The sequence below is a fragment of the Camelina sativa genome, chromosome 9 (genome assembly GCF_030686135.1).
Source record: "Camelina sativa cultivar CO46 ecotype springtype chromosome 9, ASM3068613v1".
NCBI lineage: Eukaryota > Viridiplantae > Streptophyta > Magnoliopsida > Brassicales > Brassicaceae > Camelina > Camelina sativa.
The window spans coordinates 32,819,289-32,841,951 of NC_141888.1; the positions used below are offsets into that span (position 1 = coordinate 32,819,289).

General features: G+C 37.7%; 3 protein-coding genes across 3 annotated transcripts; 2 read left to right on the plus strand and 1 right to left on the minus strand.

Moving 5' to 3' along the window:
* Positions 1-903: 903 nt before the first annotated feature.
* Positions 904-2,471, minus strand: LOC104712440 (non-functional pseudokinase ZRK15). The gene is given in 3 exon segments (XM_087465173.1): positions 904-1,202; positions 1,204-2,255; positions 2,338-2,471. Coding segments are annotated over 2 exon segments (1,122 nt in total). The 5' UTR covers positions 2,338-2,471; the 3' UTR covers positions 904-1,132.
* A 2,665-nt stretch (positions 2,472-5,136) lies between these two features.
* On the plus strand, positions 5,137-9,115 carry LOC104712441 (1-acyl-sn-glycerol-3-phosphate acyltransferase 2). Its single transcript, XM_010429345.3, has 11 exons — positions 5,137-5,760; positions 6,253-6,375; positions 6,490-6,529; positions 6,647-6,720; positions 7,008-7,067; positions 7,232-7,309; positions 7,446-7,604; positions 7,794-7,919; positions 8,176-8,268; positions 8,385-8,471; positions 8,545-9,115. The coding sequence occupies exons 1-11, from the start codon at positions 5,683-5,685 to the stop codon at positions 8,794-8,796; spliced, it is 1,170 nt and encodes a 389-aa protein (XP_010427647.2). The 5' UTR covers positions 5,137-5,682; the 3' UTR covers positions 8,797-9,115.
* A 243-nt stretch (positions 9,116-9,358) lies between these two features.
* LOC104712442 (DNA-directed RNA polymerase I subunit 1) lies at positions 9,359-18,557 on the plus strand. The gene is made up of 21 exons (XM_010429346.3): positions 9,359-9,637; positions 9,749-9,918; positions 10,057-10,216; positions 10,321-10,635; positions 11,162-11,386; positions 11,480-11,647; positions 11,861-12,023; positions 12,208-12,395; positions 12,755-13,018; positions 13,172-13,260; positions 13,470-13,617; positions 13,712-13,930; positions 14,098-14,433; positions 14,516-14,660; positions 14,832-15,040; positions 15,347-15,549; positions 15,837-16,035; positions 16,112-16,380; positions 16,582-16,722; positions 16,818-17,574; positions 17,666-18,557. The coding sequence occupies exons 1-21, from the start codon at positions 9,614-9,616 to the stop codon at positions 18,260-18,262; spliced, it is 4,989 nt and encodes a 1,662-aa protein (XP_010427648.2). The 5' UTR covers positions 9,359-9,613; the 3' UTR covers positions 18,263-18,557.
* The last annotated feature ends 4,106 nt before the right edge of the window (positions 18,558-22,663 follow it).

The window sequence follows — 22,663 nt, forward strand, 5'->3', positions numbered from 1 at the left end:
TCATTTTACAAAAAAAAAAATGCAAATTTAAATAAACAAAAAATAAACTTTACTTACATATTTTGTTTAAACAATGAATCTTAAATCTTAAATAATATTTTTATTATAATATTTTATTTAAACTGATTTATCCCGCACATAGTGCGCGTTAGTACCTAGTTTTTTTTTATTTGATAGAAGAATCTCTCGTTTCATTGTCTGAGAAAGACCGTGGTGGGTGTGGGTGACGCACTAACTCAAACGGACAAGTGAGGCATGTCAATGTGTCTACTACTTTCTCGAGCATCTTAATAGTATTTTTTATTTTTTCAGTAAATGATTGAAAAATTAGACTCACGTGAGTATATACACACTAACGTATCGCTTTATCATTGGTCATGGATCTCAGGGAAGACTCCGCAAGATTTTAAAAAGTATTTTCTCTTTGAATATTCAAATTTTCTATTGCTCATTTGCTCTCATAATAAATATAAAAAAATGGTATTGGAGAAGAAAAAAAAACTAACTACAATTTGTTAAGTTGTCATAATCCACCATGAATTGTTGTCAAATAATTGGTATCTAAATTGAAACAGGAAGATTCCACTGAAAAAAAAAAACAAATATTTAAGAGAGAAAGCATATGGGATGAGGTAAAAACGTGAGAGGATTTCGAATGTTTAATATAAGGAAACTTATTTTTTTTGGGAATAATTAATAGCGATGCACAAACTGCTCTGAGCATGATACTTTAATGTTACTGGACGATGCAATTAATCTGCTCTTAACAAAAAAAAAATTATGGAAGTTTTTTTGTTAATTGTAATTTGGAAAGTGAAAAGTCAACGAAATAAATTTGCATAATTTGAAAATGACAACATTATGTATAATTTTGACAAAACAAACAAGAAGAGACTTGTCTGCATGAATCTGCAACATCTTGAAAGAAAAAAAAAACAGTTAGAAATTTATGATTTTATGAGAAGAAAAATGAAACTTGCTGATCTTTTTTAAGTAAAACTTTATAATCTGTTTCAAACTTAAAGAAATTTGTTTTAAATCTATCTTATGATCTATAACAAAAGGAACAGATTAACACATTGAAGCATTTCGTCGAACACTTGGCATGCAAGTATCTGATGTACAAATGCGATTAAGTCTCGTCTGTTTGAAGAACCGAGGAAGCGATGTTTTGGGCAGAGTCGATAAGGGTTTCACCGGAATAATATTTTAAGTTCCTTGGCCACTTCCACCATTTTTGGAACTTCCCCTCTACGACCAATACATCTTTCCGAGAGAACAAGAAAAGCTTCCATTCGACAACGCTCTTCATCTGTAACTTCACCCATCTTCTCTAACATCTTTGTATCAACAATCTCATCAATTCTCCCTTCGCCAATATATCTTGACAACCAATTTGGAAACTTTCTGTTTTCTAAAGTTAGCAACTCACGAAATCTTTCTTCTCCAGTCAAAAGCTTTTGCATAAAAATCCCAAACCCAAACGCATCAGTCTTCTCTGAGACCACACCATTGATCAAATAGTTATCATCCATGTAATCATAATCTCCACCAAGACAACTACAGTCAAGCGTAACAAATGTTTCTCCCTGTGGAATCGAGACACAGTGTGAGAAATTACACAGCTTCGCAACACCACCACCATCTCCTTCGTCATCCAATAAGATATCTCCTAGACGCAAAATCCTATACACAAAAGGTCTTGTGAAAGCAGTGTGGAGATAAGCTAAAGCAGTTGCAATCTCCTCAGCTACCTTCAATCTCTTTCTCCATGAGAGCAACGTTTTCAGATCTAAATTAGAAGGTTTCGTTACAGCACGGTAAACCAAAACTGGATGTTCAGATTCAAGACCACATCCGACTAGTTTCATGAAGTTTTTATGACCACTCACCATCGATGAGATCGCTATGTCGCGACAAAAGTTTCCTCTGTTTTGCTCGTTAAATCTATATCTCCATTTCTTGATGAGTATCATTTGATGATGATGATGATGATGATGGTTATTGTTTTTACCAGAATGATGATACCAATCGTATGGAGTGTCATCGAACAATTCTGAAGCACGATTAGATTCGCTGAAAGTGTCGGTGGCTTCGAGGATCTGGTCAGCGGAGAAGAATTTGATGGGATTTGGTTTGCCATCGCAACATTTGATCAGCTCTTCTAGCAATATTTCTCCTCTCTCGCGTCCTCGGACCGATCTCTCCTTTTTGACAACGGCTCGTAAACTCTTCTTCGTCTTCCACCAATCCATCTCAATCAATTAAATAAAAAAAACTAGATCAGATTAAAGAGTAACACACACTGAGTTGAAAATTTGTAAATTAAAGACTAACTTCGTTGGTCTAACTTATGGTTTAAGGGTCTATGCTCTTTCGTTTTAGGTTTTAGTTTTTGGCTTTGCTTTATGTATTTTATGTTTATGTTTAGACTCCGGAGAATTCTCGTTTTCCGTCCGTTTAGACTCTGGGGACATTGTGTTTACGCCGGCTTTGTATCTCATCCTTGATACCAAAACTAGTTCATTAATAAAATTTCAGATGACAAAAAAAAAAACTTCTTGGTCTAACTTACTATTCTTTCAAATAATAATTACTATTACTAGGCTTTTTCACATAAAAATGTATATTTACCATTGGCTGTCGAAAAAAAATATATGTATCATTAATATAAAAATCATTAATTTTTTATTTACTAAAAACACTATCGACTGTGCAAGTAACGTCCAAAAGTGTATGCTCTAATAATATCTTTGGATCTACAATCTCATTTCTTCCCACTCCAATGGATTTTGACAACCAACTTGGAAACTTTTTTTTTAAAAAAAAGATAACGAATCATACCAACCATAAAGCTCACTAAATATTTCTTCTCCTATGAGAAGTTTTTGCATGAGAATTCCAAATCAGAACGCATCAGTTTTCCCTGATATTATGAGGTTGAACAGATAACCATCGTCTAAGTAATTGTAATCTCCCCCTTCTGAATCAAGTTTGAGAAATGTTTCCCCTTGTGGAAATTGAGACGCATTTAGACAAATCACTTAGAGCCTGACTCGTTCAAACGCAGCGGTTGCAGTTGCGGTTGTGGTTGCGGGAGTTTGCGGAAGCGGGTGGTTGCGGTTTCAAGTGTTATTAAGCGTTTTGAACGACTGGTTTAGCGGTTTAAAATTGGTGTATTTGCGCGAGGTTTACGACTGGTTGACTAGCGGGTGCAATAGCAGTTAAAACATAATAAATGTGATATATAATTATATAAATGTTTTAAAATATCAAAAACTTTTTTAAACTTGATTAATAATTAAAAACCATAAAAATACTACAATAATTATTTAGAAAAACAAATAAATTTCATACTGAAATGTTTAGTACTTTATGCATTTGGTCTATCACCAAAATTGCATCAATTAATGTGACAAATAGCAAAACACATATATATAGAAGATAGAAAAATATATTGTTGCCTTTTTAAAAATATATATATTCCAACCGCAATCGCTCGTAAACGTAAACGCTTGCGGAAACCAGTTTTTAGAATTCAACTGTTGGGAGCGGTTGAATGCGGTAAAAAACGATACAGAGTGATTTGTGTGATTGGCCTCAACCGCTAACAACCGCAAACGCTGCATTTGCAGGAGCTAGCGGGAGAACCAGTCAGGCCCTTAGTTTGCAACACTGTATTTATCCAATAATATATTCCGAAGATTCATATTCGGATATGTGAAAAGGCCTTTGGAAAGTAGTGTGAAAGATAAACTAAGGCCTTGAATGGAGAAAGCATGTAATGCAGAGCAGATCAAGTGGTTCAAGCAGATCAAGCAGAATAAAAGTAGATCAAAAATTTAGCAATTCAAATGCAGATCAAAGGTGAACAGCATCAAAAAAGCTGTACACCAGATCTGCACATATTTCTCCTGCATTTACCACAAAAAGACAAAAAAATATGAACTGTACATAGTTCATCTGCATTAATTTTTAAAAACAAAAATTTTTTTGAATGGTAACTTAGTGATAAGAGGACTACATTAAAGGGTGATCTGCTATTTTTCTGTCCTCCCATTTAAAACCTAAAGCAGTTGCAACGTCTTCTGCTATCTTAATTCTCTTTTTCCATGACATGACTAGTATGGTTCTTAACGGCTCGCGAGTCGCGACTTCTTGTTCTTCCACCAACCCATCTCAAAACCTATAACGAATCTAGAAAGGAAAATATGTATATATATATATATATTTAGAGAATAGATGACTAAGATAAAGATGTCACACTGACTCGAAAAGAAGAAAACATTAGATGCATCAGATATAAAGTCAACTTGTCGTTGTTGAAAATTCTACAAACGTTAAAAACACGTCCTTCTACTGTTCCACAAAACTTGGGACAAATATCGTAATTATTCACCGCGTCACATGTTATGCAGTGTATATAGAAGGTTCGATATGATGAGTCAAATATATAACACGTCTCTAACAGATTTTGTCTGGCAATAGACTATATTAGTTACGAATATGTACAATCACATGTAAAGGAACAGCATGTGATCCTGCTTCATGAATTAATAAGACAAATGATGCTACACAAGAAAAGTTGTAACTAAAACTCAACAACCTTGTTTGTTCCATTTTGTTATTCTTTTCCCCTTAGCTGCAAAACATATTGAAAATAGGAATAAAGCGGTGAACAAAGTACAGCTAAATATAACTAGGATATGATGATGATGAAATTCTTGTGTGTGTAATTTGTTTTGATATTTCATTTCCTTATACTATATTTTAAAAAAGAAAATTTGGTTAGATAGATCAACCACTTCAACGATACTTTCGTACCTTCAAACTATTTAATACCAAAAAAAATGTTACAACTTTGACTTAAAATATTTGTTGATACTGTAGTAAAGAATACAAAGAATCAAACGTATATTAGATTTCATTTAATTTGTACAAACCACGAAAAGAGTACTCTCACACTTTACACCGCACATAAACATGTCCATATCCATGTGAATAGAATCACAAAGATGTTATTGCTTTGCACAACAAGAAACAAAAGGCATCATCAGCTTAATTAAGCAAGGAAAGAGAGAGAGGACAAAGTGACCTTAGAAAACTGCAAACATATGGAACAAAGTGGAATATAGCATCCAATTTGGTTAGTATATCAGTGACCTTTAGGCTAGGGGCCGGCATGATAAAACAAAACTTCAAAGTAGGTCAATTCAACAAATTCGAAGAGATAAAGGATGTTTTGGAGAACGAAAAACAAATCGAGGGACTAAAACCGAATAGTAAGAAGGAAAAAAAAAACGCTTTTTAAAGCCGTGTTCGGAAGCTGTATCATGAGTCCTCGTGATCATCTCCTTACACGTATTATATACTAATAAATTCATTCAGTTTACCCACTCCTTATAATTTCAATCGCTCCCATTTAATCGCAAAGTTATTTTTATTTTATTTTTCTGGTTGGCTTATTTTTTATTTTATTTTATGTTTTAAATGTTCTGCAACTTGTCTTGAAATCTGGGGTAAAAAGAAAAAAGAAAAAAAAAACTTCGCTATTGGTTTTTCTGGAAATCTCAGAAACGATTATTTTGGGTTTTCTATACTTCGCTTCCTCACATTAGAGCTTCGGTGTTCTTTTTTTTCCTTTTCTTTTTCTTTTTATTTGGGTGTGAGGGACATTTTTCCATGGTGATTGCTGCAGCTGTCATCGTGCCTTTGGGCCTTCTCTTCTTCATATCTGGTCTCGTTGTCAATCTCATTCAGGTAGGTTTGGTTTGGTTTCTCTTTCTGATTCCTTTCTTCTGTCACTTGTTTTTTAGATTCCGTTACATTGTAGATCCTTGTTACCTCTTTCGTATTTGATTCACTGCTTTTTTAGGGTTTCCGTCCGTCTGAGATGGGTTTGTTCCAATTCTTTTTTTTATTTGTCTGTATTGTCTAAAATTTGAGTGTGTCTGTGCGAAATAGAGAACACATATGATGGGTATAAGCTCAAAATCGACTCGTGGAGCTCATGCACTGAGCTGAAGAGTGTTGTTTGTTCTGATTTATGTTGATTTTTACAATATTAGTATGCTTAATTTCCTTATTACACACACACACCCTGGGTATGTTTGTCACCGTCCCCTGCAATTTTATTCTCAACAGTTTCTAGGTTTTTGGGATTAAGGAAGGAATCTTTTATGTCTAATTTTCAAAGACCCTTTTTGATTTCTGAAGCTTCAGTTTTGATGTTTACAACATATTTGTTTTCAGGCACTTTGCTATGTCCTCATTCGGCCACTGTCTAAGAACACTTACCGGAAAATCAACCGGGTGGTTGCTGAAACCTTGTGGTTGGAGCTTGTTTGGATTGTTGATTGGTGGGCTGGAGTAAAGGTAATTCACAAGCTTTTCTCCTTTTTTTAGTAAATGGTTATTAAGCAGACCTGCTGAGCCTTACGTATTCATAGATATGAGTTCCTCTGAGATTTCTTGTTTCTTTTGCTCTAGATCCAAGTGTTTGCTGATAATGAGACCTTCAATCGAATGGGTATGTTTATCTATGCTTATTGGCAATCGAAACAGTCTCTGATGTCTTCCAAGAAATAGAATTCCTGTATAAGAACGAATCTGTAACTTCATTGACTGTCCTACCATTTTCTTTCAGGCAAAGAACACGCTCTTGTCGTTTGTAATCACCGTAGTGATATTGATTGGCTTGTTGGATGGGTTCTGGCTCAGGTACATAATGATAATTTAACCTCACAGTTTCCATCTACCTTCTTTTTAAGTTTTTGTTTGAATGCATAAGTGGAGATCAACATAGAATTCTTGATGAGCAATCTTGTATACTTGCAATGGGACCATGTCTTGCTTCCTAGTTTTTAGTGAATTGAGATTCTCTTAGGTGGAATGTCAAACCCTGATGAGCTAAGAGGAATATAGCATCATCATATTTTCTTTAACAGGCTCCGTGGTATGCTGTCTACATCTTTTGATTTATTGTTTCATGTCTTCTTTCCTTGCAGCGGTCAGGTTCCCTGGGAAGCGCTTTGGCTGTAATGAAGAAGTCTTCCAAATTCCTTCCAGTATGTGAATATATTAGCTTACTGCTGTAAAGAATAAGTTAGAAGTTTGATACTTGGCTTTGTGCTTGAAAAAAGATCCTTGTTTTGGTTAATACACTACTCCTTTTTTTATCTGTTACATACTCCATAGTATTCATAAACATAGAATTTTCACCCATAAACAGGTCATAGGCTGGTCAATGTGGTTCTCAGAGTATCTGTTTCTGGAAAGAAATTGGTCCAAGGATGAAAGCACTCTAAAGGTATGGGTTTATATTATTCTTGTGCAACTCATTTAGTTTTGCTCCTGTGTAAAATGTGTATTAGTAAGTGCAGCTAGGGAAATGCAGAATCTTCATTTCCAGACAATGAGTTATGTGTGTTTGTCTAAATTTACAGTCAGGTCTTCAGCGCTTGAGTGACTTTCCTCGACCTTTCTGGCTAGCCCTTTTTGTGGAGGGAACTCGCTTTACAGAGGCTAAACTCAAAGCGGCACAAGAGTATGCAGCCTCCTCTAACTTGCCTATCCCTCGAAATGTGTTGATTCCTCGCACCAAAGTAAGTTGTAATATTTTTCTTTTTGATCATTCTTGGGGAGACTTGATATCTTAACTGTAACCTTTAAAGAGCAAATTACTATGATTGATCCAAAATGTGCCTGGGTAGCCTTTATATGTTTCATCAGATCAACTTGCTGGTTGTTATTGTGTCCCTAATTACTAGACTTGGCTTGTATTTTTGTTTCAGGGTTTTGTGTCAGCTGTTAGTAATATGCGTTCATTTGTCCCAGCCATTTATGATATGACAGTGACTATTCCAAAAACTTCTCCACCGCCCACGATGCTAAGACTATTCAAAGGACAACCTTCTGTGGTAAGCAAGGAAAAATATGAATACGTTGTATAACAATTGAATCTTGCATTCTTCTCACAACGAATTTCAAAGTACTCACTGCCGTAGATCATATCACAATCCATTTTTTTTCACTGGAACTGAAACGAACACAACTCTTTATGTCACCGTTGCTTACACAATGTGTAAGAAACCGTAGGACTCATAGCATCCCAAAGCTTCTTTTTTCTTTTTAACTCGTGACCCCATTAATGCAAACCATTGCTGCTGGTTTCAGGTACATGTTCACATCAAGTGTCACTCCATGAAAGACTTGCCTGAATCAGATGACGCAATTGCACAGTGGTGCAGAGATCAGTTTGTGGCTAAGGTAAAAATTATGGATGTATTGGTATTCCACTTTTCTGTTATTGGCAACAATAATTGGTCAAAATGTCATAGAAGAACTTCCGTTTTTGATACTCTCATCTGGGCTCTGTGATACAGGATGCTTTGTTAGACAAACACATAGCTGCAGACACTTTCCCCGGTCAACAGGAACAGAACATTGGCCGTCCCATAAAGTCCCTTGCGGTTAGTCTACGAAAGTCATAACAATCTCTTGGTGCCATCAATAAACTCACAAATCACTTGATTTTTTTCTCAGGTGGTTCTATCATGGGCATGCGTATTAACTCTTGGAGCAATTAAGTTCCTACACTGGGCACAACTCTTTTCGTCATGGAAAGGTATCGCGCTATCGGGGCTTGCTCTGGGTATCATCACTCTCGGTATGCAGATCCTGATACGCTCGTCTCAGTCAGAGCGTTCAACCCCAGCCAAAGTGGTTCCAGCAAAGCCAAAGGACCATCACAACTCAGAATCATCCTCCCAAACAGAAGTGGAGAAGCAGAAGTAAAAAAAGTGGATATCAAAGATCAAACAACAAACAGAAGAAGAAAAGCGTATCAGTTTTGTTATAAAAAAAAAAAAAAAAAAACTCCCCAAGTGAAAATCCCTGAAAATTATATTATCAACTCCGTTTTGTTTACTACTACGACTACTACTACGACTCTCAGCCTTATGTCTATTAGTCGATTGATGTATAGGGTCATGATCAAATCAACGATTTTATCCCTATAGACCTTGGGGATATTTTTCTAAGCGCATAGGCCTTGTATAACTTTCTATAACTAGATTGGAATTTGGGATTTGAAGATATTTATGTTCTTCGTAAACTTTCCTTCTTTATTTATTTTCTTTCTTTGTGATACTGTAGAAATAATTTAGACACAATAATCTGTTATTGCAAGAGATTCCTGGACAAGAATTAACACATGTTGGAAGAACAAAAATCAAAATCCGGTTCACGAATTTGATTAAACCAATTCAACTGTACTGGGTTATGCGGTCAGGGAGAAAATGGTAAAACATAATTTTTTTTTTTTTTTTCCTTTCCATCAGTGAGTATATAAAGCCAGTTTTTTTCTTTTCATTTTTTTGTTTGTCCACACAACCCTAAAACCCTCTACGCCGACTAAACCCTTCAACTTCGGCTCCTCGCGCCGCTTACCCACTCTTTGAAATCGCCGATTGAAGTCCCCAGTTTGTAACAATCGCAAAGCCACATAGACTCTGCTAAACCCTAATTGTCTCCCTTCTTGCAGAATCCCTAATCTCCTCGAACTAATTAGCACAATTTTACACACCCTCAGAAAGCGGCACCGTCAAACGCAATGGCTCAAGCTCAAACCACAGAGGTATGTTTCAGTATTCATTCACCGCTCTTTATTGTTTCCCATGGTGTTCAATTTCTGTTTATGGGATGGTTTAATCTTAAGTTGTCGAGGTTTTGTTTTTTTTTTATACAGGGAGCATCCCAGGTGGTGGAATCTGTTAGATTCAGTTTCATGACAGAGAAAGATGTTCGGAAGCATAGTTTCCTAAAAGTTACGAGTCCTGTATTACTCGATAACGTTGAGAGGCCTGTTCGTGGTGGTCTCTATGATCCTATCATGGGTCCTTTAAATGATAAAGAATCGTAAGTTTTCCTTCTATATGTTTTATACCCTCAACCTGTTTTTGAGCTCCGCAAAGCCTATTTATTTCTAAAGGACACATGATGCGCTCTTCATTATGTTTGGTTCCCTTAAAGCTTTTATTGCCCTCTTTTATGCAGTTGTGAATCATGTGGTCAGCTCAAGCTTTGTTGTCCAGGACATTGTGGTCATATCGAGCTTGTCTATCCTATTTACCATCCTTTGCTGTTCAGTCTTCTTTACAATTTTTTGCAGAGGACCTGTTTCTTCTGTCGTCATTTTATGGCAAAAGCGAATGAGGTAAGATATTTATATATATATGATAAGTTTCATATATTTGCGTCTCATTCGCATTTACTAATGCTTGACGCTCCTTTCTCTTGTTTTTTTTTGTTCAATTGAAGGTTGAGAAATGTGTTTCTCAGCTGAAACTTATTATGAAGGGTGATGTAGTTTCCGCGAAGCAAGTGGAGGTTAAAGATGACAGCACTTCCACTAAGTCAGAGAATAGTGACGTAAGCTGTGATTCAGGTTTAACCAATGATTCATCCCAAGAATGTGAAGATTCTGATATGGAAGACCAGAGATGGACATCTCTTCAGTTTGCTGAAGTCACTGCTGTCATGAAGGATTTTATGAAGTTGTCATCAAAGGTGTGCAATAAATGCAAAGCAAAAAATCCTAAACTGGAGAAACCTATGTTCGGATGGGTTCGCATGGTATGTCCTCTTAAAAGTTATTGGATATTCTTTAATCAAAAATTTGTTCGTCAAAGTAATTTTCTTATGGTATGCATAAATGAAAATTTAGTATGCCCCTGGTTTACTCATTTTTTTATAAATCTTAGTAACAATAACTTTCACAACTGGTTTTGGCATTTGATGATAAAACACTTTGACAAATTTTATTGAACTCTTCATTTGCATTATTTCTCCCATGACATTGCAATTGGTTCAAAGACCCTATGAAGTCAGTCAAATACAAGGACCTCGTACTTTTTGTTTTGATTCTGTGGATTCTAGAGAATGTATGTGTTGCGCTCATACTCCTGTAGTTTGTCCCTTTACAAGTCTTATTCGTTGACATTATATTTCTACATGTGTGCACTGGATTGCCAAAGTGAATTTCCACGTCCATCATGATTCTGTTTTTTTTTTTTTTTTTTTTTCTCTTATCTATGTATGCTCCTCCTTGATTTCTGCAAAAGCTGTAATATTCCTTATCAATAACAATCTTTTTAAACAGAGAGGTATGGAAGCATCCGCAGTTGGAGTTAATGTGATTCGAGGGCTTAAGGTAAAGTCGTCTACTAGCCGTGTTGAAAATACTGATGACTGTGATGATAGTGGTATCGATGCATTATCAGAAGCTGAAGATAGTGGTACAGAGAAAAGAGAAAAGTCTACGGAAACAGCTAAAGAGTTTGAAGAGCATAAGACTGGTTCTAAGAGAGACCTTTTGCCGAGTGAGGTTTGTTACTAATATGGCTTAACTTTATAATTAGGCACGGTCAATAATTTCCACTTCTTTAGTAGTGTGTTGATATAATTACACTTGTATCAGGTCAGGGAGATCTTAAAAGATCTGTGGGAAAATGAGCATGAGTACTGCTCCTTCATTGGTGATCTTTGGCAGAGTGGATCTGAAAAAGTTGACTACTCTATGTTCTTTTTAGAGAGTGTTCTTGTGCCTCCTATTAAATTTAGACCTCCAACAAAAGGAGGTGATAGTGTGAGTACTTCCTTACAAATAATAATGTTTGGTTGCTGCTATATCGTACCTAATTTTTGGAGTTCCTTTTAATTTTGTAACTTATGGCATTGCCTCTGTGGGTCACTTTCTATCTATTTTCTCTCAATTTTCCGTTTCCGGCTTTTATCTTCAGTGGTTGTTCTCATAAACTCCTGTATGACCATAATTCTCTTACTATTTTGCTTCTTACAGGTTATGGAACATCCTCAAACCGTAGGACTGAATAAGGTTTTACTATCTAACATAACACTCGGGAATGCCTGTACTAACAAATTAGATCAGTCTAAGGTAATTGCCAGATGGATGAATCTTCAAGAATCAGTCAATGTCTTGTATGATAGCAAAACTGCCTCAGGTTAGCTTCTTGCGCATTACCTTGTTTGATATGAATATAATCTGAAGAGCTTCCTTAGTTTTTTCTAGCTATGTGTAGCAACTGGCTGTCCCACTTTTCTATCTGTTTCCTTGTGGACTTGACAGCCTCTTTAGAGCATCTTGTATTGGTGTAGACTGACAGTCATGGCTAAATTCCCTTACAGTTCAAAGCCAGAAAGACGGCTCTGGAATATGCCAATTGTTGGAGAAAAAAGAGGGTCTATTTCGGCAAAAAATGATGGGAAAGAGAGTGAATCATGCATGCAGATCTGTTATATCTCCAGATCCTTATATCGCTGTCAATGACATCGGGATTCCTCTTTGTTTTGCTCTGAAATTGATATTTCCCGAGGTATGATGCCATATATCAGTAAATTGAACTTGTTATCTGACACATAATTACTTCCCCGAAGTTGACGAGCACTCTTTAGCTGTTAAATCCTACGTCCCAACAGGCTTAGATGGTTAAATATTATTGTGTTATTGATCTGAAACTTATTGTGAAGACAACGGTGGCTTTCACTTGTATTGTAAAATTTTAAACACCTTTCCACGTGCAAGCCTCCATAGTCTTTTTGTAAATTTGATTTCTTATCAGATTTTGCGTCGTTTTTTACATCATTTTACTTAGATGTACAAAGATACATGTCTGACCTGTAGTGTAAGCTTATGTTTGGATTTTCAGTAATCAAAGTTAATTGTATTGCGCAGAGGGTGACTATTTATAATGTCGAAATGTTAATGGTTGCTATCATTAATGGTCCTGACGTTCATCCTGGAGCTACCCATTTCTCTGATAAATTATCTACAGTGAAGTTGCCTTCGGACAAAAAAGAACGAATTGCAATTGCAAGAAAATTAGGCTCCTCACGAGGAGCGACTACAGAACTTGGGAAAACTTGTGATATCAACTTTGAAGGTAAAGTAGTCTATCGACATATACGAGATGGTGACGTCGTCCTTGTGAATCGTCAGGTGTGGACGCATACTGTTTTATTTCATCAATATTACCTATCTAAAATGTTTCTCAATTTTGTATTTTGGTCGTAGGCATTGTATTCTTGGTCTTCACTTCTTTGTCTTTGCTAAATGTTAATTTATGTTCCAAGTATTTCTTTTCAATGGCAGCCAACATTACATAAACCTAGCTTAATGGCGCACATTGTCCGTGTTCTGAAGGGGGAGAAAACACTTCGTCTCCACTATGCAAATTGCAGGTACACTCAATGGATATTGAGAATTCTCTCTCTTCCAGATGTCATTATTTACCTTGTTTGCAATCTCTTTTCAAATATTACATTGTTGTGGACCTTTACCATGTTGATTTTTCAAATATTACATTGTTGTGGACCTTTACCATGTTGATCTTCCACACATTTGACTTTTATCTCTCAAAACTGGCTTAAAATACTTGCTTTGGTTCCAGTACATACAATGCAGATTTTGATGGTGATGAGATGAATGTGCATTTTCCACAAGATGAGATTTCACGTGCTGAGGCCTACAATATTGTCAATGCTAACAACCAGTATACTAGGCCGTCGAATGGCGATCCACTTCGAGCTTTAATTCAGGTTGTACTTTCATGCTATTTCTTCAAACCTTTAGTTTTCACGAATTTTGTTGTTTATCAGTGATTAATTATTGATGTTGCATATTTCTTAATAGGACCATATTGTCAGTTCCGTTTTGCTTACTAAGAGGGACACATTTTTGGACAAAGATCAATTTAATCAGCTTCTCTTCAGTTCCGGTGTAACTGACATGGCACTCAGTTCTTTTTCTGAAAAATCTGGCAAGAAAGTCGTGGTATCAGCTTCTGACGCAGAATTGTTGACAATTACGCCGGCTATTTTGAAACCAGTGCCTCTTTGGACCGGGAAGCAGGTAATCATTATACACACTGCTAATTTTATGTTGGTTCTTTAATCAAGCTGGTTTTCCCACATGTTGCTATATGCTTCGATATACAAACTGTACCACTAAATATCATTATGCATCTAAAGAATGCTTTTTCTTCTCATAAGCTGAGTTATGTTATGATTCTCTGCTAGGTTATCACTGCAGTGTTGAATCAGATAACCAAAGGTCACCCGCCATTCACCGTAGAGAAAGCTACCAAACTTCCAGTTGATTTCTTTAAATGTAGATCGAAAGAAGTAAAACCTAATAGTGGGGATTTGCCCAAAAAGAAAGACATTGAGTCATGGAAACAGGATCTTAATGAAGATAAACTGCTCATCAGAAAAAATGAATTTGTCTGCGGTGTGATTGACAAGGCGCAGTTTGCTGACTATGGGTTGGTTCATACAGTGCATGAGCTTTATGGTTCAAATGCTGCTGGAAATTTGCTTTCCGTTTTTAGTCGTCTATTTACGGTCTTTCTTCAGGTTTGCTCTCGTGTAGTTGATAATTTTATTTTCCATTTGTTTCAGAGCTTTGCATTCTGAATCCTGTTTTTACATCTTTCAGATTCACGGTTTCACTTGTGGAGTTGATGATCTCATTATTTTAAAAGATATGGATGAAGAGAGGACAAAGCAACTTCAAGAATGTGAAAAAGTTGGTGAAAGAGTACTCCGGAAGACCTTTGGCATAGATGTTGATGTTCAGATAGGTATGTAAATCTTGCAGCAAAATATGTTTGCATTAAGTGTGCATGATTGTCACCATTGTCGTTTGTTATCATTCTGGAAAACAGATGTCCCTTTGTATAATATGAGGCATTAAAAATGTAATTTATCAAATAAACTTGATATTTAAACACAGATAAATGTCTTGCTTGCAGATCCTCAGGACATGAGATCCAAAATTGAACGAATTCTTTATGAGGATGGGGAATCTGCCTTGGCATCTTTGGACAGGAGCATCGTAAATGATCTCAACCAGTGTTCAAGCAATGGTGTGATGAACGATTTGCTGTCTGATGGGTTACTGAAAACTCCTGGAAAGAATTGTATATCGCTAATGACGATATCTGGGGCTAAGGGCAGTAAGGTGAGTTTGTGGTGACTCCTTTGATATGTAGTGTTGGTTGTTCAAGTACGCATTTGCAGTATCTAAAAGTGGGTTTGCAATGTATTGTTTGAACCCATTTTGTCTTCCCTCTGCAAATGCAGTATGCCAACTTTTCCAAGCTAAAACTTCTAATTTTTTAGGGAATGGAGAAAAATAAGCTTGTTTCCCTAAAAAATGATATAGATTTACTTTTGTTGTTTTTCCAATAGAGCCTACGTGTGCTGAAAGTATAATTTGGGGGGCTAAGCTTTATCTTTTCCTTCTCATGTTGTCGAATTTGAGCAGGTTAACTTTCAGCAAATCTCTTCACACCTTGGCCAGCAAGATTTAGAAGGAAAAAGAGTTCCCCGAATGGTTTCTGGGAAGACATTGCCATGTTTCCATCCATGGGACTGGTCCCCTAGGGCTGGGGGTTTTATTAGTGACAGATTTCTTAGTGGTCTTCGCCCCCAAGAATATTACTTTCATTGCATGGCTGGACGAGAAGGGTAACTAACACTTTTAACTCAAGTCTCATATTTTTCTAGTACCTAATCCAATGTAATTGCTTGTAAGTATAGTTTTTCAAAAATATATAGGTGTGTCAAACTTGTTATCTAAGACTCCATATAGTGGAGCAGTCAACTTTTCTACTGGTTTATGTGTTAACATTTTACTAGGTTGAAGGTATTTTGTTGTAATCTCTATGATAAATCTGTCAAGAGTCGGTCAGCATCAGCTGGTTTGTCATCTTTCTTTTGTCGTTTTTGAACACTTAAAACATTCTGGTCTGCAGGTTAGTCGATACTGCAGTGAAGACATCGCGTAGTGGGTATCTGCAAAGATGCTTGATGAAAAATCTTGAGAGTCTTAAAGTCAACTATGATTGTACTGTCCGGGATGCTGATGGATCCATCATTCAGTTCCAATATGGTGAAGATGGTGTGGATGTTCATCGGTCTAGCTTCATTGGAAAGTTCAAAGAACTGACAGTGGTAAGCATTCCTTTTTGAACGGTTTGCCCTTTTCCTTATTTGCTCTTGGGAAACTTATGTCGTTACTCTGGTCCAGAATCAAGATATGGTCCTCCAAAGATGCGGTGAAGACATGCTATCTGGGTCCAGTAGTTACATCAGTGATCTGCCTATTAGTCTTAAGAAGGATGCTGAGAAGTTTGTGGAGGCAATGCCAATGAATGAACGTATTGATTCTAAATTTGTGAGACAAGAAGAACTACTGAAGCTGGTGAAGTCAAAATTTTTTGCAAGTCTTGCCCAGCCAGGGGAGCCTGTAGGTGTACTTGCTGCCCAGTCTGTAGGAGAGCCATCAACACAGATGACGTGAGTTGTTTTACTTTCTTATGTTTTGGTCTTGCTAATCCTTTCACCCTTGCAAATTAGGAACTGAATTACATTGGTACTGAAATATAAATCTTACATTGGTACTTAAATCACATTGATATGCAGCTTTTGACTTTGGTTTTGCGTCATTCATGAAATATCAGCTTATGAAATCCTTTGTTCTGTTCTGTCAATTTTCAGGTTGAATACTTTCCATCTTGCTGGACGCGGAGAGATGAATGTGACACTTGGAATTCCACGTTTGCAAGAGATTTTGATGACTGCTGCAGCAAACATTAAGACACCAATAATGACTTGCCCTTTGCTGAAGGGCAAAACAAAGTAAGTTGGTTTAATTACGTTGGCTTTAACTATATGTGCTCGACTACTTTCATATTATAAACGATTCTAACTTTTATGATCTGTCGTTTGTGCAGAGAGGATGCAAGTCATATTACTGATAAGTTGAGGAAGATTACCGTGGCAGATATAATAAAGAGTATGGAACTTTCAGTTGTACCATATACGGTTCATAAGAATGAAGTTTGTAGTATTCACAAGCTTAAGATAAACCTCTACAAGCCAGAGCATTATCCGAAGCACACTGATATCACTGAAGAAGATTGGGAAGAGACGATGACGGCTGTGTTTTTGAGGAAGTTGGAAGATGCGATAGAGATTCACATGAAAATGCTCAATAGGATAAGGGGCATAAGAAATTTTGTGGAAGACACTAGTCCAAGCGCTGGGAATGAAACTGATAATGATGATTCTGTAAGTGGAAAGCAGACTGAAGATGATGATGATGATGGTGAGGGTACAGAGGTTGATGATCTTGGTTCAGATGCACAGAAGCGGAAGAAACAAGCAATAGATGAGATGGATTATGAGGAAAATTCTGACAATGAGACAAACGAACCATCGTCAATTAGTGGAGTAGAAGACCCTGAGATGGATAGTGAGGATGAGGACGCAGAAGTTAGCAAGGAAGGTACTCCGGAACCACAGGAAGAGACTCTGGAACCCCAGAAAAAGGTAAAAACGGTAAAGAAAGTTAAAGAACAGAGTAAAAAAAAGAGACGGAAATTTGTTAAAGCTAATGGAGACAGACATATCTCGGTGAAATGTAAAGGAAAAAAATTTGAGGTCCATTTCAGGTTTGGTGCCGACGAGCCTCATGTTTTACTTGCCCAGGTACCCTTTTTTGTAAAGCTATGTCTCTTACAGCTTTGATGTGTGCAAGGCCCTCATTTAAAAAAAGTTGTTTAAACTTTCTTTCTTACAGATTGCTCAGAAAACAGCGCAGAAGGTTTACATCCAGAATTCTGGGAAGATCGAAAGATGCACAGTGGCGAATTGTGGTGATCCTCAAGTGATCTACCATGGAGACAATCCAAAGGAGAGAAGGGAAATCTCCAACGATGAAAAGAAAGCCTCACCAGCACTACACGCATCAGGGGTTGATTTCCCTGCACTATGGGAATTCCAAGATAAACTTGATGTCAGGTACTTGTACAGCAACAGCATTCACGATATGCTCAACATTTTTGGAGTCGAAGCAGCAAGAGAAACTATAATCAGAGAAATAAACCATGTCTTCAAATCATACGGTATTTCTGTAAGCATCAGACACTTGAACCTCATTGCGGACTACATGACATTTTCCGGTGGATACCGACCAATGAGCCGTATGGGAGGAATTGCAGAATCAACTTCACCATTTTGCAGAATGACATTTGAAACAGCCACTAAATTCATTGTCCAAGCAGCTACTTATGGAGAAAAGGACACACTAGAAACTCCCTCTGCTAGGATCTGTCTTGGCTTGCCCGCGCTTTCAGGAACCGGATGCTTTGATTTGATGCAGAGAGTGGAGCTCTGAGACTGTACACAATCATATGATCTACAGTTTCGTCAACAAAATAAGGGGAAACCACCATACTTGAATGTTTCTCATGTCTGATGTTATTCACTTTGAGGTTGATTAGTCTGTCAAATAGTGATATTATTCACTTTGATGTTATTCATCTTGCTCAATTATCTCTAATTTTATATTTGTTAGTTTGAAACTTTTATTTAGATGTTCTGTTTTCCCATAAGTGGATAGATGTATCTGCCGACATATTGAGAAAACGTTTGGAGCAAGTGTTTCATTTTTGAGTGACGTTTGGTTCTGATTTGATGCGTCTTACTTTAGGATGTTGTATGCATTAACCACCTTATTGTTGTTTCTCCTAATTGTGTTTGAAAGTCTTATGGTGATGATAAGTAACACATTTTCTAGTCTACCATATATATCAGTTGCGTCAAGTTATATTGTACTCTGAAAATTGAACCAATATCATGAAACAAGCTTAGTATGGACATCTTTTTATTTTTGTAATAATAAATACTTCTTTTTTTGTATTTTTTTACTTTTGTTTATATTTTATATTTATTTTTATTTTTATAACATGTATTTTTGTTGGCAATTGCGGGAGGCGTATAGGGATGAGGAAGTGTATTGGTATCAAAAAAGTAGAAGTCGGTGGATGAAGCTTGGGGATCATAATACCAGGTACTTTCATGCTCAAACAAAGCAACGGAGAGCTCAGAATCGTATTGTTGGTCTCCATGATCAGCAAGGTGTTTGGACGACGGAGGAGAGAAGTGTCCAAAATATTGCAGAATCTTATTTCCAGGAGCTATTTACTTCTTCGGATCCATCGGATTTTCAGGACATGTTAGATGAGGTTTCTCCCTCAATCACTCCCGCCACAAATGACTTCTTGACACGCGAGGTCACTGAACAGGAAGTTAAACAAGCGCTTTTTATGATGCATCCAGATAAGGCTCCGGGACCTGATGGCATGACTGCCCTTTTTTACCAGAAAGCATGGGCTACGGTTAAATCTGATCTGGTTTTATTGGTTAATTCTTTCATGAGGAATGGGGAATTTGACAGTAGGTTAAATATGACTAATATTTGTCTTATCCCAAAAGTGGATAAACCGACGAGAATGACGGAGTTACGACCCATAAGCCTATGTAATGTTGGTTATAAGATTATATCTAAGGTCTTGTGCCAGCGGCTCCGCACCATCTTACCATCCCTGGTTTCGGAAACTCAATCAGCATTTGTTGAAGGACGCTTAATTTCTGATAATATCTTGATTGCTCAGGAGATGTTCCATGGTCTGCGAACAAACCCTTCCTGCAAGGGAAAGTTTATGGCTATCAAAACGGATATGAGTAAGGCCTATGACCGAGTGGAATGGTCCTTTGTTGAACATCTGCTCCGGCAATTCGGTTTTTGTGATAAATGGATATCATGGATAATGTATTGTGTTCGGTCGGTCCAGTATAAAGTATTGATTAATGGTCAAGCTCATGGTTCTATTATTCCTTGTCGGGGACTGCGTCAGGGAGACCCGTTGTCCCCCTACCTTTTTATTCTCTGCACGGAGGTACTTATTGCTCATTTTCGTAAGGCAGAGCGCATGAAGTTACTTACTGGGATAAAGGTTTCGACTGCTAGTCCCGCCATATCCCATCTTCTATTCGCGGATGACAGTCTGTTCTTCTGTCGGGCTACAAAAGAACAGTGTGAGGTGGTTCTGTGGATTCTTAGGAGGTATGAAAGGGTATCAGGTCAACAAATTAATTTTCAGAAATCCTCTGTCCAATTTGGACATACGGTGGACACTGATCTTCGGGAGGAGCTGAAAGGGGTCCTAGGTATCACGAACCTGGGTGGGATGGGCTCTTACTTAGGTATTCCGGAGAGTCTAGGGGTTGCTAAGACGAAAATTTTTTCGTTTGTACAGGACAAGCTTCAGGCCCGGGCAAGCGGGTGGCCGGCTAGACTTTTGTCCAAAGGCGGTAAAGAGGTAATGATCAAGTCCGTTGCTACGGCTGTTCCTACTTTTGTTATGTCGTGTTTCCGTCTACCTAAGACGGTTACGAGGAAATTGACTAGCGCGATCTCTAATTTCTGGTGGAGCTCGTCCGGTCAATCACGCGGGTTACATTGGGTCGCGTGGGATAAACTTTGTCATGGTAAAGATATAGGGGGTCTTGGTTTTAGATGTTTGGATGATTATAACACTGCGCTGCTGGCAAAATAGCTATGTCGTTTGATCACAGTACCGGACTCACTTTTTGCACGAGTTTTTAAAGGACGTTATTATCGACATTCTGATCCTTTGGATCCAATCAAATCTTATTCTCCATCCTACGGGTGGCGGAGTATGATTTCTGCTCGCTCTCTGGTTAATAAAGGACTTATTAAACGGGTAGGATCTGGTGCTTCCATCTCTGTATGGACTGACCCATGGATCCCTGCTCAATCCCCGAGACTAGCACTAAGCACAGGGTTACCTTTTGATCCCTTGCTCCGAGTTACAAATTTTATTGACAGGAATTCTAATTCTTGGGATATGGCTCATCTTACGGCTACTTTTGTACCGGAAGATGTTGCTATAATTTCCGCCTTGCCATTGCGACAACCGGATGCTCCAGATCTCTTGGGCTGGCACTTTACTAAGTCTGGTAAATATTCGGTTAAGTCAGGATATCATGTTCTTCGGTCCAATAAAACGGCTTTTCCTGAGTCGAAGGTATTTGGACCCGATATTGTGCCGCTGCAGGCCTTCGTCTGGAAGATCAAATGTCCACCAAAGCTCCGTCATTTCATGTGGCAAGTGCTTTCCGGTTGTGTTGCGGTTACAGCGAATCTACGCAAACGTGGTATGAGTTGTGATGCCACGTGTGGTCTGTGTGGTGATCAAGAGGAGACGATAAATCATACTCTCTTTACCTGTCCACCAGCTAGGCAAGTTTGGGCCTTGTCGTGCTTCCCGACGAGTCCGGGCTCATTTCCTTCGGAGTCTGGTTTCACAAATATGGATTTTCTTTTTTGGCGCTTCAAAAATGTGCCGGACTATGAATTTTTCCCTTGGATTCTGTGGTATATCTGGAAAGCGCGTAATGATAAGCTCTTTGGTAACCTTGATTCCAATTCCTTAGCCATATTGCGTTTAGCAGAGGATGAGGCGAAAGCCTGGGCCTTGGCTCAAGTGGATGATATGGCATGTACCCCGGAGATCTCTGGGGTGATAGGACATTGCGTCAGTGGGGGTTTAGGAATCCCTAGATCTCCATCGAGCTATATGTGTTTTATAGATGGCTCTTGGAAAGCAACATATCGTTTTGCGGGTAGAGGATGGTTTTGTACTTCGCCCTTGGGTGATGCCCCTACTAAGGGTGCTGCTAACCATCGCCGTAGTCTATCTCCTCTTCACGCTGAGGTTGAGGCCCTTATTTGGGCTATGCGCTGTATGATTGGAGCGGATAATCAATCAGTTGTTTTCCTCACCGACTGCTCCGATTTAGTGAAGATGGTGTCTTCACCCTCTGAGTGGCCAGCTTTCACACCGTATTTGGAGGACATACAGATGGATAAGGAGGAGTTTGCCTCTTTCTCCTTGGTTTACGTCCCTCGCTCCCAGAATGGTAACGCGGATAACCTTGCACGGCGTGCTCGTACTTCACCGCATCCAATAACCTTTATTAACAATTTTCCTTCACATTGGCTTGTTTGAGCCAATTTTGTATTTGTTGTCAAAAAAAAAAAACATGTATTTTTGTATAATTTTATATATTTAATGTTTTATGTTGTAAACGTCTAAACCGCCTAAAACTGTCTAGACTCCGACTAAGCGTTCTAGGCGCTAGGCGCTGGATCACCGCCCAGATACCACCTAGCGCTTTCTTGAACACTGCATATTACATAGAAGAAAGAAAATGATTTCCTTCCACACAATCTGATTTGACAATATAATAGTACATCAATTATTAATAACAATAATTGATAAAAAAAGATGAATGAAAAAGATCAATAACAATATGTGATGTTTGGAGGAAAAAACACAAAACACAAGAGCGGACGAAAACGACGACGTCTTGACTCTTGATAGACTGCCCCCTCGTGCAGTCTTGAAAATCTCTCCCTCGTAAGTTTTTTGGTCAACCCCTTCCGACACGCTCTTTTATTACGTACTCTCCTCCTTGGCTCCTTGTTTATTTTTCTTAAAATATTTCTCACTTGATTCACTACTGTATTCTCATAATTATTACTGCTTATTTATTTTATTTTTACAAAAATCACAGTTCTCTGTTTCCACATATGACATATTAATCTTAATTAGTAGATCTAGCATTGGATGTTTTTTTCATCACACTCAGATCGATGTCCTCCATCGCTGCAAAAATGCTTGCATGTTTCACTAAACATTTTGCTCTT